We start from the raw sequence: 12,318 nt of genomic DNA on the forward strand, positions 1-12,318 counted from the left end.
AGAGGCCCTTATCAAAGTCACCCCAAAAGCACACACATACTCCATTTTATTCCAAAAGCATTTAATTGAATTTCTCAATATTTTTCAAAAACAAAAAGATCCAAATTGGAGGTAAAAAGGAACATGGAAAATTCAACTCCAGTGGTGTCACGATCTCAGGGGTCATGCTCCAGGCACAGAAGAACCCAAGAAGGCACAATGCCCACCCTGGGCCCAGCCTGAACCTGCTGGCTACCACAACCTATAGACCACAGCCGTGCTCTCCCCTCACACGCCTCAGAGGTGGGAGCCTGAGCAGGTAAAAGAATAGACATGACCCTGCTTTGGCCTAGGCCTGTCTGCTGGCCTTCAGTGCCTCCCCACCCCTGGGCAAGGCAGGCTTAGCTAAGGGAGGCTAGGGGTTACGAGGCCGTGCAGCATGAGGCTGAGACGCCGGGCCACTTTGCCAAGTGAGTTGTGTGGCTCAGCCTGCAGGAACTGGAAGAGCTTCTGGCGCACCTGGGCCATGACGGAGCCCATGTGGTCCCGAGTGATGGGGTCACTGTGGTCCAGGTGCATCACAGCCTCTTCCAAGTAACTGGTGGAAGAAAGGGATGGGATACAGGTGGGCTCCAGCAGATGGAAGCGCCCCCTGGTGGCAATGAGGCCCAAGGGGCTGCAGACAAGGGGGAGGGGGCTTAAAGCCTGAGATGGGAGGGGAAAAAGGGGATGGGTGGAGAAAATCAGGAAGCAGGGTCAAGCAGGAGTCTGCTTTGAACTGTTCCTCACCTTCACCCAGGCTGTCTCCTGATCCCTGAGTCCACTCACCTGAGCTTGAGGTCAGTTCGAGTACCAAGGTCAGAGGCCAGCTGCTGGATGAGGGAAAGGAGCACAGGCTGGGAGAGTGGGCAGGGTGGCTGCCCAAAAACCTGCCCTGGGTCCACAGTTTCACACACATACAGCACCAGGTTCAGGTCAGCAGCAGTCAGGGCCTAGAGAGAGAACAGTGTTTAGAGCTAATGTCAGAAAGGAATACCTGCTTGTCTGGCTGTGTGGCTGGGATGAGGATGACCAGAGTAGGGTACTGGGAGCTCCAGAGGGGGATGCTCAGGGGCCTAGAGGCAGTAACACAGAGCTGCGTTGTTACTCTAGAAGGGTGGTCATGAAGCAAGGTATGTGGAGGTAGAAAGAAATGGGTCTAGGGTCCAGGCAGAGGGGAAGCCAAAGAGAATCAAAACAGTCTACTGGGGCTGGAGTAAGGTAGAGTATGGTGTGTGGGCCCTGTCAGGGGACACCTGCCCCTTACCTGGACCTAATGGCTGGCGTACCTGCTGGAAGGCCTGATTGAGGTGGCCCTGCTGCAGCAGCTGCAGGATATGGGCTTGCTGGGCCTGGCAGTCGAGGTGGGCAGCAGGGACAGGTGTGCCAGCGGCTGAACGCATGGCCTGCATGATGCTAGACGTGACGGCAGCCTGTTGCTCCTTGAGTGCTACACTCACTTCACCCTTAACAATGCGCTGTACCTGCGCTAAAATTGACTCCTGCAGGCTGCAAAGGGAAGTGAGAGAAATGAAGTAGACAAGAAATCTGGTCTGGCGCTTTCCAAACCCAGCACCTTGCCCAATACCCTGCCCACACACCTGCCCACAGCCACGTGCAGCTGGTGCTGCACCTCAGCTCGAACGCTGCTGGACACAGTGGCTGCCATCTGCTCAGTGGCACCCTGCAGTGTGCTGACCAGGCCCCGCAGCTGGGCCAACACAGGCTCCCGTGCCTCCTGTTCTCGTGCCTTCCGGCTCTTCATGTGACTCTCTAGCTGCTGCAAGTCTGAGAAGTGACCACAGGAGCTATGAGAGGGATGGTAGGGGACAGGGGGACAGCCTCTCGCACCTTGAGGCATATAACTCCACTCACATTCTTGCGTGCCCAGTCGGAAGCTATCATTGATCTGCTGAAACATGGCCTGGCAGCTCTTCTCAAAGGCTGGCAGCACCACACTCTGGAAGGCTTCACGGTAGGCAGCCTGCATTGGCCCCTGTAATGTGTCTGCAGCTGCTCGGGCAATGGCATCTGTCAAGTTCTGGGGGTAGAGGGAGGGCTGAGTTGAAAGGCTAAGCCCAAGCTGGCATGACCAGGCCCACCAACCACTAACCTCCCTCATCTTGGGCCCTACAGAACCTTGGACTTGAGCAGTTTGGAGATATTCTCTTTCATGCTACCCTCCACGGCTGTGAGCTTGGTGGCCACTGAGTTGCTCAGCTGGCCTGCCACTGGCTCCAGACTCCTGGAGACACCTGGGGCAGGACAAGGAGGAACAGGTGGAGTCACGAGAGGCAGCCTGACAGACAGGCTGGCCCACCCAGAAGTCTCCATACAAAACTCACATGGAGGCACCGTCTTCTTGATCTCATCCCGTATGCTGCGCTCTAGCCGCCCAGCTATGGCCGAAGACAGCGCCTGGGACAGCTGTTGCGTCAGCTGCTCCTGCAGCTGCCCACCCCGTTGCTGCCCCTCAGCTAGTGCCCGCTCCAGCCGCCGCTCTGCACTGAAGCTAAGGAAAAGACCTGGGGCAGGTCCCACAGCCCTTCCTGGGCTTCGAACGCTGCTGTCCCTGCCCCTATGCCACACCAGGCCATGACCTCTAAGGATACGCTCCTGCTCGTGCCGTGACTCTAGAGCGCGTTCTACGTGGCCTGTGACAGTGCTCTGCAGGCCTTCGAGCTGGGTGCAAAGACGCTGCAGCAACTCCTCCTGGCTGTGACGCAGCTCCGCCAGCTCGCGCTGCTGTTGCCAAATCAGTGCTAGCCAGTCCTCAGGAGGTTCTGGCCCCTGCCAAGAGCACCAACAGTCAGGTGACATCTACCTCAGACATCGCCAACACGCCAGACCAGGGAATGGCTCCGCACTCTTCCCCATCCTCACAGGGAGGAGCCCCAGAATCAGAAAGGCGGTTACTTCACTAACCTGGTGCTCCATGAGCCGGGACCCCACGGCCGAATCCCTGCCATGGACAAGCAGCACTTCAGGCCATGTCAGCTGGGGTAGCCTGGGGACCACCCCTCTCCCTGGCCACAGGACCCTACCCCCTACCCGTCATCTTTCTTGCCCTTTCTCTTAAGCTTGGGTGAGGCTCGAGGAGAACCCTTGGTCTTCCAGTCCTTGGCCGGTAGCCGGGGAGTGGGAACTTTGGTGCCAAAGCCCCCTGCAGCAGAGGCAAGGCTAGCCACCTCATCATCATGGTCACTGTAGGAAGGGAAGGGACAAAGATCAATACCTACCCACTGGCTGGCCCTCCCTCACGAGAACAGTGGAGGGTGGCACCTACCTTTGCTCAGCACTGGCATCCTGGCTGTCATGTTGCTGCAGCAGATGATAAGGTGGTCGGTGGAAGGCCAGGCTCTTGTGCTTCTCCTGGAGACCGTTCCTGGGACTGAAGGACAGGTCAACTCAACAGCAGTGACTCTATCTGAAACCCCCACCACCAGCACACTTTCCCCACCCAGGTTCCTCACCTCTCCGCCAGGCTGCTGCAGGTCTCACGAGTAATGTCTGGTGCCGTAGGCCAGACCTGATTGTCAGGGGCTGTGGCCTCCTGGGTCAATGCTGCCTCCAAAAGGGAAGGGGTACTATGCCGATCCCCATCCCCAGGGCCTCCATCCAGGCCAAGCTGGGAGCCAAGTTCGGGCCCTGGCCGGGGCCGTGGGGACAGCAGGTGTAGTGCTGAGGCAGCTGAGGCCATACTGTCTGGTTCAAGGCCCTCAGGGGCAGAGGAGACAAAACCACGGGACAGGGCCTCAGATGCAATCTCAGGGATGTCCTGGGACAGGGCAGTGGAAGCTGAGGATATAACATCAGGGGAACGGGTACGGCTAGGAGAAGCCTGGGGTAGCCCCAGGGGCTCCACTTCTTGCAGCTCCAGTGATAATGCAGAGGCAGCAGTAGGTACCTGGGGTGGAGCAAAGATGGGACTTAGGTCATGGGATGTGGGGATGGGAGAGATAGAGATGAGGCCTGATGTCTGTAGAGATGGGTCAGTGGAGAAGGGGGATCCAGGTCAAAAATCCCACAAACCAGGAGGATAGGAGGCGGGGATGGACCCAGGCTGAGAAGCTGCCCTCCAGGGAACAGGGGAGGCTGGGACCACCTCATGGAAAGACTTCACGTGCTCTGAGAGGAAACTGCCACCAAGCTTCCCACTATCACATACCTGCCACCCTACACTTCATACACACCCACACACACACCTGCCCAGGTACTTTGGGAGTCAGTTTGTCAGCTGGACCTGGAAGTAGGCTGGGCAATAGGCTGCGTGGGCTTGCTTGTAGGCTGCTACTGCCGCTCATTGTCAGACTACCATCCAGCTGCAGCTTGGGGCTCAAGGTCAGCTCCTCAGGCGGCCTGGTGACAGGAAGGCTGAGGTATAACAGCCAGAGCCCAGCATCACCTGGCACCAGCCCCTGCCATCCCCCAACTCTGACCCTCACTTCACCTGGGCAAGGAGGGGTCCACAGCTGAGGTACTGCTCATGGCAGACACGGCTGTGAGAGAGGAGGAGCTGGAGCTGGAGCTGGAGCTGCTACTGCTGCTGCTGGGGGAAGCAGCGATCTGGGGAGACGCAGGGGATCAGGGCTGTGGCCTGCCGGTGGAGCATTCCTGGGTACCCCCTGCCCTCAGCCCCACACTCCTCTCCCAGCACACCTGCTGCAGGGAGGTGCTAGGTGTCATGAAGGCGTCAGGTGTCATCAGCTTGGGCTTGGTCTCATTGCTCAGACTGAGGAAGTCAGCAGGTGCAGGCAACTCCACAATGCGTCGGAGGTCAGGCTGGGAGCCCTGGGGAGCTGACCCCAGGCCCTCAGAGCCCAGTTCAGGCCGAGACTCTCCAAATGCTGTGGGGAAAGCTGCCACTTGAGTCAGATCTCTGACCCCGGTCAGTCTAACCTGCCTCTCTCTCTTACACGACACTCACCAAAGTCCTCATGGGTGGTGTGGGTGGGGAGCGGGGCCACCACATCAGGGTTCGACTGTGGCTGGAAACGGATCTGCACATCCTGCAAAGCCCTATAGGCAGAGAAGGCTGAGAATAAGAGAGAGCTCATGGAGGCCAGTATTAGTGGGCGGGGAGCAGTACAGACAAGGCACAGGTCAGACTCCCCAACATACTCACTTAGTATGTACACAAAAGAGTTTGATGAGCACACCAGCTGCAGACTCCATGGCACCAGCTCCGTGGGTCCCATCTACAAAGACAGTGTGAGCGACTAAGCCCTGGCCCTCCATACCTCCACGTTTCCCTACATACCCTGAGAGCAACTCACCAGCCCCTAGGCTGTCATTCTCCTCCTCGGCAGGCAGCACCTCAGTGTGCCGCAGCCGGCAGCGACTCACAACCTGGATACCGAAGCTCAGCACAGGATGGGTGAGCAGGAACTCAGAGATGGAGCTGAAGCAGGCACGGCCCTCCTCCTGGTTCTGCAGCAGCTCCATCACGTAGAGAACCTGCACAGATAGTGCACTCATAGCTGGGCTCAGAGGCCACGAGTGCTGTGGAGGGTGCCCAACACCCCTGCCTCCCTGACAATACCAGCTCTGCCTGGGGTGCCCCACTAGAGCCTACCTTCCGTTGCACATCACTGAGAATAAGGTATTCTGCCGAGAGGTCCAGGCAAACCTTGAGGCTGGGGGGCACACTCACTGAGCTGAAGATATCTGGGGAGAACCTGTGGGGCCGGGGAGGCGGGATTAATGAGACAAAGGGTGGAAAGAACCCACAGCTATAAGCTGGCTGCTCCTGCGCAGCCTCTACCTACCGAATGGTCTGCAGGCAGGTCCAGGACACTGTGCACCACATCTTCAGTTCCCGATTCTGGTCAGCGCCAGTAATAAGGAACCTCCAGAAAGGGACTCTGCAGAGAGGCACTGAATAGCTGGCTGGGCCCCCTACTACAGAACCAAGGTCCAGCCCACCACCCACCTGCCTGCCCACTCACTCACTCAGGATCCTGTTTCTTGTGGTTATCACAGAACAGGAGGCAGGAAAGGGACCGCCCATCATGAGGCTTCCATTCATGCAGACACCTGCAAGGAGGCAGATGAGGTGCCTGGGTGAATGATCTGGTCCTTGTCTTAGGGAAGGGGGTGTCTCAGTCCCTCAGGCCCTGCCTTACCTTGGCTCATCCTGCCCCTCAATGTAGATCTGCCAAAACTTGACAAAGCCATCATGGCTTGCAGTAGCCAGGACAGTCCCATCAGGTGAGAGGGCCCCTTCACTTAGGCACTGTAAGAACCCAAAGAGCCTTGCTTTGCCACCTGACTAGTGGTGGGAGCAAGCCCTCCTCAGGTGAGGATGGTAGCAAGCTGAGCTGGGCCACAGTAGATGTGGACGTCTGTATCAAAGACTCACTAAGTAGGGGGGCTGTACAGAAGACCAGACCCCCAGGGTCCAGCCATATTAGGTGTGCACTCCGCAGGTAAGGGTCACTTGGGCAGAGTGCCAGTAAAGCTGCAGAGAAGAGAGGAGGAACACAAAGAAGGGAAGGCAGGGAGGAGGCTTACAGTGCTGTGGCCTTTCACCACGATGAAGCCTTGCTTGATTTGGCTGACACGCACAGGCCAAGTGCTGTGGTTGGAGCGGAGCATGTCCAGATCCCACACCTCAGCCTGGAGGGTACAGAGTGAGTGTTCAGTCCATGCCCACCGCATGGCTGCTCTGTCCCCTTTTCTCCTCCTATACCGGTTCCCTCACCCGATCCTCATGCAACAAGGCCACTGTTGGGCTGCCCTCCTCACAGCAGTCCTCATTCTCCTCAGGGATGAAGGGGCACCAGATGATCCTGCGGAAGTGGTTCAGTGGCGTGCCCTCTGGCTGCTGGATATGGACCAAGATCTCTTCTCTGAGCGCGGTGTTAAGGGCTAAACAGGTGGATGATGAGATCTGTCTAGTAGCCCCACCCACCTTTCTTCAGTCCCCCATCCCACCCCAGGGAAAGGATACTGAATTTTGCCATTAACCAGAGCCAAGCGCCACACAAACAGGTTGCCCGCCTCATCCAGGCAGGCCAGCTGTGAGGAATTGAGGTGTGCAAAGGCCAGATCAGCCACACTGCCTGTGAAGCCCTTGAGCAGGGTCCGCTCTGAAGTGCTGACACTGATTACCCGCACCATCGCCGAGCCATTGTTGGCAGCTGAAATCAGAAAAGCAGTAGACCATAAGGAAGCATCCAGGCCCAGGCACCAACAAAGAAGCCTTGCCCTTGCCACTACCATTCGCAAGCTCAGCTTTCCCACGCAGCTCCCCAAGGCCTATTAGAGATGGGGGCAGCAGAGACAAGCCTTCTATTGTACCCTACAGGCTGAGTGGGCTGAGTAGCCCGACACTGGATCTGCATTTCTGGAGTTTCTAGCAGAAAACCTCCCTCTCTCTTGCCCCTACTCACCCCGAATGGCATAGGCCAAAAAGGAGTTGGACACAGCAATCAGGTTGCCATAGTAGTATTTCTGCTCCCAGTCATACTTGGCCACAGGCTGGATTTTCACCTGAGAAAAAAGAGTAAAGAAGGCTGTAGAAGCTGAGGGCTAGGGTAGCTTTGCCCAAGCCCAGTTGGTCCTCAGTATCTCTGGGGACAGGAAAGGCCACATGTGTAAGCCCAGCTACCCATTCACAACTCTTGGGGCCAGATTCCCATAGAGATTTGGCAGCTAACCCTGGCTTCCTGAGACTGAGGCACACTACCTGTCAAGGTGGTCCTCATAGTAACTGGCAGCATGGAATAGGGGAGGGAGAGGCTGAATGTGCCCACATCTACCATGTATGCCCCAAAATCGTGGTGCCCACCTTGTTGCTGCCCCGTGCTTTGCTTGAGATGCTAGAGTCACTGCTGGCCACAATCTCCACCTCCTTGGCCAAAATCCCGATGCATGTAGAGCTGTCATCTCCTGTGAGGCAGCTGGGGGAGGGGTGCACAAGCTTGACTCCTAGTCCCCGAAAAGTCTCAATGGGCAGGGTTGAGAGGGGAAGAGAACACAACTACTCTGGTGAAGATGTCAAGTCCCAGATGCTCAGCTCTGCCTGGTCCACTGGTCCCCACACCCACAGCTCCCTTTCCTCACCTTCCTCCTTGGTAATGGGCCTATTTCCACTCTAAAATGGAAGCCCAAACTTTGGATCCAGGCCAAGCTCTTGAGCTTGTCCTTGAGCCTCATCCTAACACAAATATGTGATTAAGTGCACCACCCCAAAGACCCCAATACCATCATTGCCATTTCCCAGACACTCACATGACCTGCTTTTCCTGAAGGTTAATAGGTGGCATGGCCCGGAGACCAGGCTTGTTTGTTGAAGTACCATCACCTGAGCAGAGGGGGTCTGGGACAAGAAGCCCATTGAGATCCCCATTGTAGGCATTAGATGACCGCTGGCTCTCTGCACTGGGACCTGGGGATAGAAAGGTCTACTCTGATGAGGCTGTTCCACCTGCCCATTGGCCTTTCCTCTTGCCGAACTTCATTCAAAAGCCATGAGGTGCTCTGGGAACATTCAACTGAGGGAGCCATGTCTGAGGGGAGGAGGACTCTTGGTTCATCTTTTGTTCCATCAATACTGATAGTTATCCCAATGCCTGCCAGGACCAAAGACATGCATGTGGCTCTTCTGCCTGAGGGAGGAGTAAAGCCATCAAGAATCCCATGCAGCCAATTAATATTTAGGCCTGGGTCAGTACAAAGGGACTCTGTACTCAAGAGAAGGCATGGAAAGGGTCAGGACAGACTTCATAAAGGAGGTACATCAGAGCCAGTAAGGCTGGCACACACAAGTATAGGAAAGATGGAGGGAAGACAAGCCATAGAGGTCTCAGATATGAAGCTTAGGTGCTTAAATTTTCCCTGTAGCGCAGAGAGCCACACAGAGTTTTAAATGGAAAGGTGACATGGTCTGCTATGGCCAAAAGAATGACTGCTCTAAAGCAGCATGTAGGATATAATTTAAGAACCTAGACCAAGATAGTGGTAGATGATATAGAAAGGAAGATGGGCTTCTAAGGCATGAAAGAACACTGATAAGATGTGGGAATAAGAAAGAAAGAAACCTGCCCCTCAAAGAAATGGTTCAGAAGAAGCCACCTTGGGCAGGTAAACTCAGAAGGAATGGACACAAAGGGGTTGGACAAAGTGGAGAGCAACTCTAGGATAGGGTGTGTAGTCAGGAAAGAAAGGATTTCAGTTGTTTGCCACTGGCTATTTCAAGCACCCTTATAGGCTCAGATACCACCCTAAAACTCCCAGATGACAAGGAGACTAGGCCCCCACACTGGCATCTAACATGGTCCTCCAGTGCCTCCAGAGGAGACAAGCAAGAGCTAATTGGTAAATGGGGCAATTAAATACCAATCAATACGTAAGATATTAAGTGGAAAGCCTCCAAGCCACTTCACTTGGATCAGAGCCACTTTAGCTGCTCAGGAGTAAGCTGGCCACTCTCCTTCCAAGGTAGGCTACCATAAGGACAAAGAAACAAGCTGCAAAATATTGGCCATGCCAGCCTCTACCAAATCTTTGTGCAGTCTAGTCTGCCCAGTGCTGATGACCATGAGCGGTCCAAGCCAACCAAGCTCACGAGTAAACCGAGCACACACTCCAGGTTTGGGGCAAAGTACTTAGTGGTTTCACGCAGCAGATGGATTTTCCTAAGGGGACCAGGGGTAGCTAAACCCACCCAGTGTGAGCACCAATGCCTGCTTCTAAAAGCAGCCAGTTTGGGCCTCCCAGCAAGTTTAAGAACAGAGTCTGAAGAAACACCAATTCTCAGCTGTGGCCCCTGCACACCCCACACCACCATCACCAGCCAGTCTTTCAACCACTGCTTTTCACAGGTCCCTAACCTACCAGGAAACTTTGGCAGTGCTTTCATACATGCTATTTCTTCTTTGTAGAATGCCATTCCTGACACTGAATCACCTGGTCATATCATACTATTAACACCTAGCCTAAACACTGTCTTCTCAGATCTGTTCTCAGGCACTATCCAGCCCTAACCTCCTACCCTGTCTTCATCACAGTACCAAAATACGCCCCCCCCCCACCCCCAATGACAACAGCATTAGTTCTCTAAGTCCTGGGAGCTCTTTAAGGGTAGGAGCAACTCTGAGGTTATCACTGCAAGTCAAGTTTAAATGAATGGAAATAAACTAGGGCTTGCAGATGTTTGTAGCCTAATCCAATCAGGGCCATGCAATCTGTGATTTGCTTTAATCTCAGAAAGGACACATCCTGGGGCTGGTCACCTGTCTCCTAAGAATCAGTTTTAGAACAGCAGGCCTGGAGTCTATTCCAGAGTGAAGGGCAAGTTGCAGAGGGTGACCAGTGGTTCCTCAGCAAAATGCTTAGGTCTAGACCCAAAACTAGCATACAGAGCCCTGATCAGGCCTCTGAACTACATGGCACCATGATACGGATCGAGCCCTAGGAACGCTTCTACCTTGGGGCCAGGACACCAAGGGGGCCCTGCGGATTCAGAGAAGGAACCTCACCTTCAGCAGAGACGCTGAAGGGCGAGGCAGAACGGCCCGGCCCCGGGATAGGAAGGGATCTGCACCCTTGCGGGGCACGCTCAGGAATTTACGGCTCCAACCCTCGTCTTGCCTCACCAGCCAGGAAGATGCGGCACGGGTCCTGAGGGACCTGCGGACACTGAGGACGGCCCAGGCCCGCGCCGCCCTAAGGCCCGCTCGCCGAAGGCCCACCCCCGCTGTCCCGGCTCACCCCCCGCGGGCCGGTCCAGCTTGAGGATGTCCCGCAGGTGCTGCGTGGCGTCCTCGATGTCGATGCTCGCGCAGGAGGAGGCCATGGGCCCAGCCGCGGGCGCCTCTCCCGCGCCGCGTTCGTTTCGCCGCCGCCGCGCACAGTGCAGCCGCGCACAGCCCTGCCGGGACCAGACGGCAGGACACGGGTCGCTAGATTCGGCCCGCCCGCTGCCCGCAAACCGCCGCCCGCGCCGCGTCCCTGTACCCCACCAGCCCCACCAACCGCCTCCACTTCCGGCCCGCCGGAGCTCCGGCTCCCGGAACCTAAGCAGTACGGAGAAGAAAGGTTCCGGGCTGGGGGCGGAAGCTTCGCCCCTCCGGGACCCCTAGGTCAGTGGGCGTTCCTCAGGGCAATTGGGCGCGTATAGGACCGCCGAAAACCCTATTCAGCTCAGGACATCCTGTCCAGCCTGTGTTCATTCCCAGAACACGGAAACATGATAGGCCTGGAACTGGATCAACTCCTTAAGACCCTCCCAAGGAGAAAGCTAAATTGGTAGGAGCCTAGTTTCCCCTTGGGGAAATACGGTAGGGCAACCCAGGCCTCAGGGGAATCTTAAGCCCAGGAATTGCTAGGGGAGCTTGTCAGACCAGAACGTCACATTGTTAATGTCCCCCAGCATCCTTTACCCACCCAGGCTTGACACCCTCAGGCAGGAATAAAGAAACCAGAGTTTACAAACACCTCTTTATTGCAGAAATTTCAGGCACAGGTACATGGAAGAAGCTGTATTGCAGATTTTACACAGGGTGGTTTAAGAGGCATCAGGCATCCACCTCTCTCCCAACCCCCACTCCCCACCCCCAGCCTCCTAAATCAGTCCCCCTGAAATCCGAATTTGTGGTCTCCTAAAAACAATCCATCATCCAGGCCTGTGCTCAGTGTAGCCAGGCAACCTGTGGGGGGTCTGAAGAAGTCCTTGGCCTCCATCTGTAGTGCAGGAGGGAAGGGGGAGTGCAGGTCAGGCCTAATTGTGGTACCCTCCTCAATCCTGAAACCCCTAACAGGGCACCAGCCTGACCCCTGGGTTTGGTTCTAGCTTCTGGTTGCTTCCTTGACACCAGGCTTATTTATACCACTAGAGGTCTCAGGGCTAAAGGGCAAGTTCTGCAGTGAGCAGAAGGCCTCTGTCCCCCAAAATGAAAAGCATTAACTGCCCCAAGAGTTAAGATTTCCTGGAACTTGAAGACAATGTGAAAGTATGTGTGTGGTGAGGGAGGAAGCAGGAGGCCTAGAGATGCCTTGCAGAGGTCTGAGGGGTGAGAAATCCCAGAGCACAAATCCCTCAAACTCAGATTGCCTACTTTCAATAGCTCTAAACTGGGCCTGGCTCTGTGGGCAAGGATATCCAAAGCAGGTAGTACAAAACCTGAGCTGCCCTCTGCTTGGCTTGGGGTTTATGGGGTACCCTGGATGTGATCCTGACTGTTCTGGGGTAGAACAGGACCCTCTCCCTCAAACTTTTGCTCATTTTATACATGGTAGTTTTGCTGAGCCCTCAGTCTGGAGCACCTGAACCTGATGAGTCCCTTTCAATGGGAT

The 12,318-nt window shown here is 55.6% G+C and overlaps 1 protein-coding gene across 2 annotated transcripts; it reads right to left on the minus strand.

Annotated features, from left to right (window-relative positions):
- Positions 1 to 44: 44 nt before the first annotated feature.
- On the minus strand, positions 45 to 10,971 carry EDC4 (enhancer of mRNA decapping 4). Of its 2 annotated transcripts, none has more exons than XM_038538549.1 (29): positions 10,735 to 10,971; positions 8,254 to 8,410; positions 7,811 to 7,922; positions 7,413 to 7,512; positions 6,971 to 7,160; positions 6,722 to 6,869; positions 6,532 to 6,636; positions 6,144 to 6,253; positions 5,971 to 6,054; positions 5,787 to 5,882; positions 5,594 to 5,696; positions 5,295 to 5,475; positions 5,144 to 5,216; positions 4,946 to 5,037; positions 4,678 to 4,865; positions 4,469 to 4,584; positions 4,224 to 4,377; positions 3,492 to 3,925; positions 3,305 to 3,409; positions 3,070 to 3,222; positions 2,944 to 2,980; positions 2,631 to 2,808; positions 2,364 to 2,519; positions 2,158 to 2,273; positions 1,894 to 2,059; positions 1,620 to 1,806; positions 1,308 to 1,527; positions 808 to 971; positions 45 to 577 (listed from the first exon to the last, which is right to left on the minus strand). In XM_038538549.1, the coding sequence occupies exons 1-29, from the start codon at positions 10,817 to 10,819 to the stop codon at positions 385 to 387; spliced, it is 4,203 nt and encodes a 1,400-aa protein (XP_038394477.1). In that variant the 5' UTR covers positions 10,820 to 10,971; the 3' UTR covers positions 45 to 384. The 2 variants fall into 2 exon arrangements, with proteins under 2 accessions (XP_038394477.1, XP_038394478.1); XM_038538550.1 differs by lacking the exon at positions 10,735 to 10,971 and adding an exon at positions 10,503 to 10,639 and having other exon boundaries at positions 4,678 to 4,877.
- Positions 10,972 to 12,318: the final 1,347 nt, after the last annotated feature.

Source organism: Canis lupus, chromosome 5, assembly GCF_011100685.1.
Source record: "Canis lupus familiaris isolate Mischka breed German Shepherd chromosome 5, alternate assembly UU_Cfam_GSD_1.0, whole genome shotgun sequence".
Classification (NCBI taxonomy): Eukaryota; Metazoa; Chordata; class Mammalia; order Carnivora; family Canidae; genus Canis; species Canis lupus.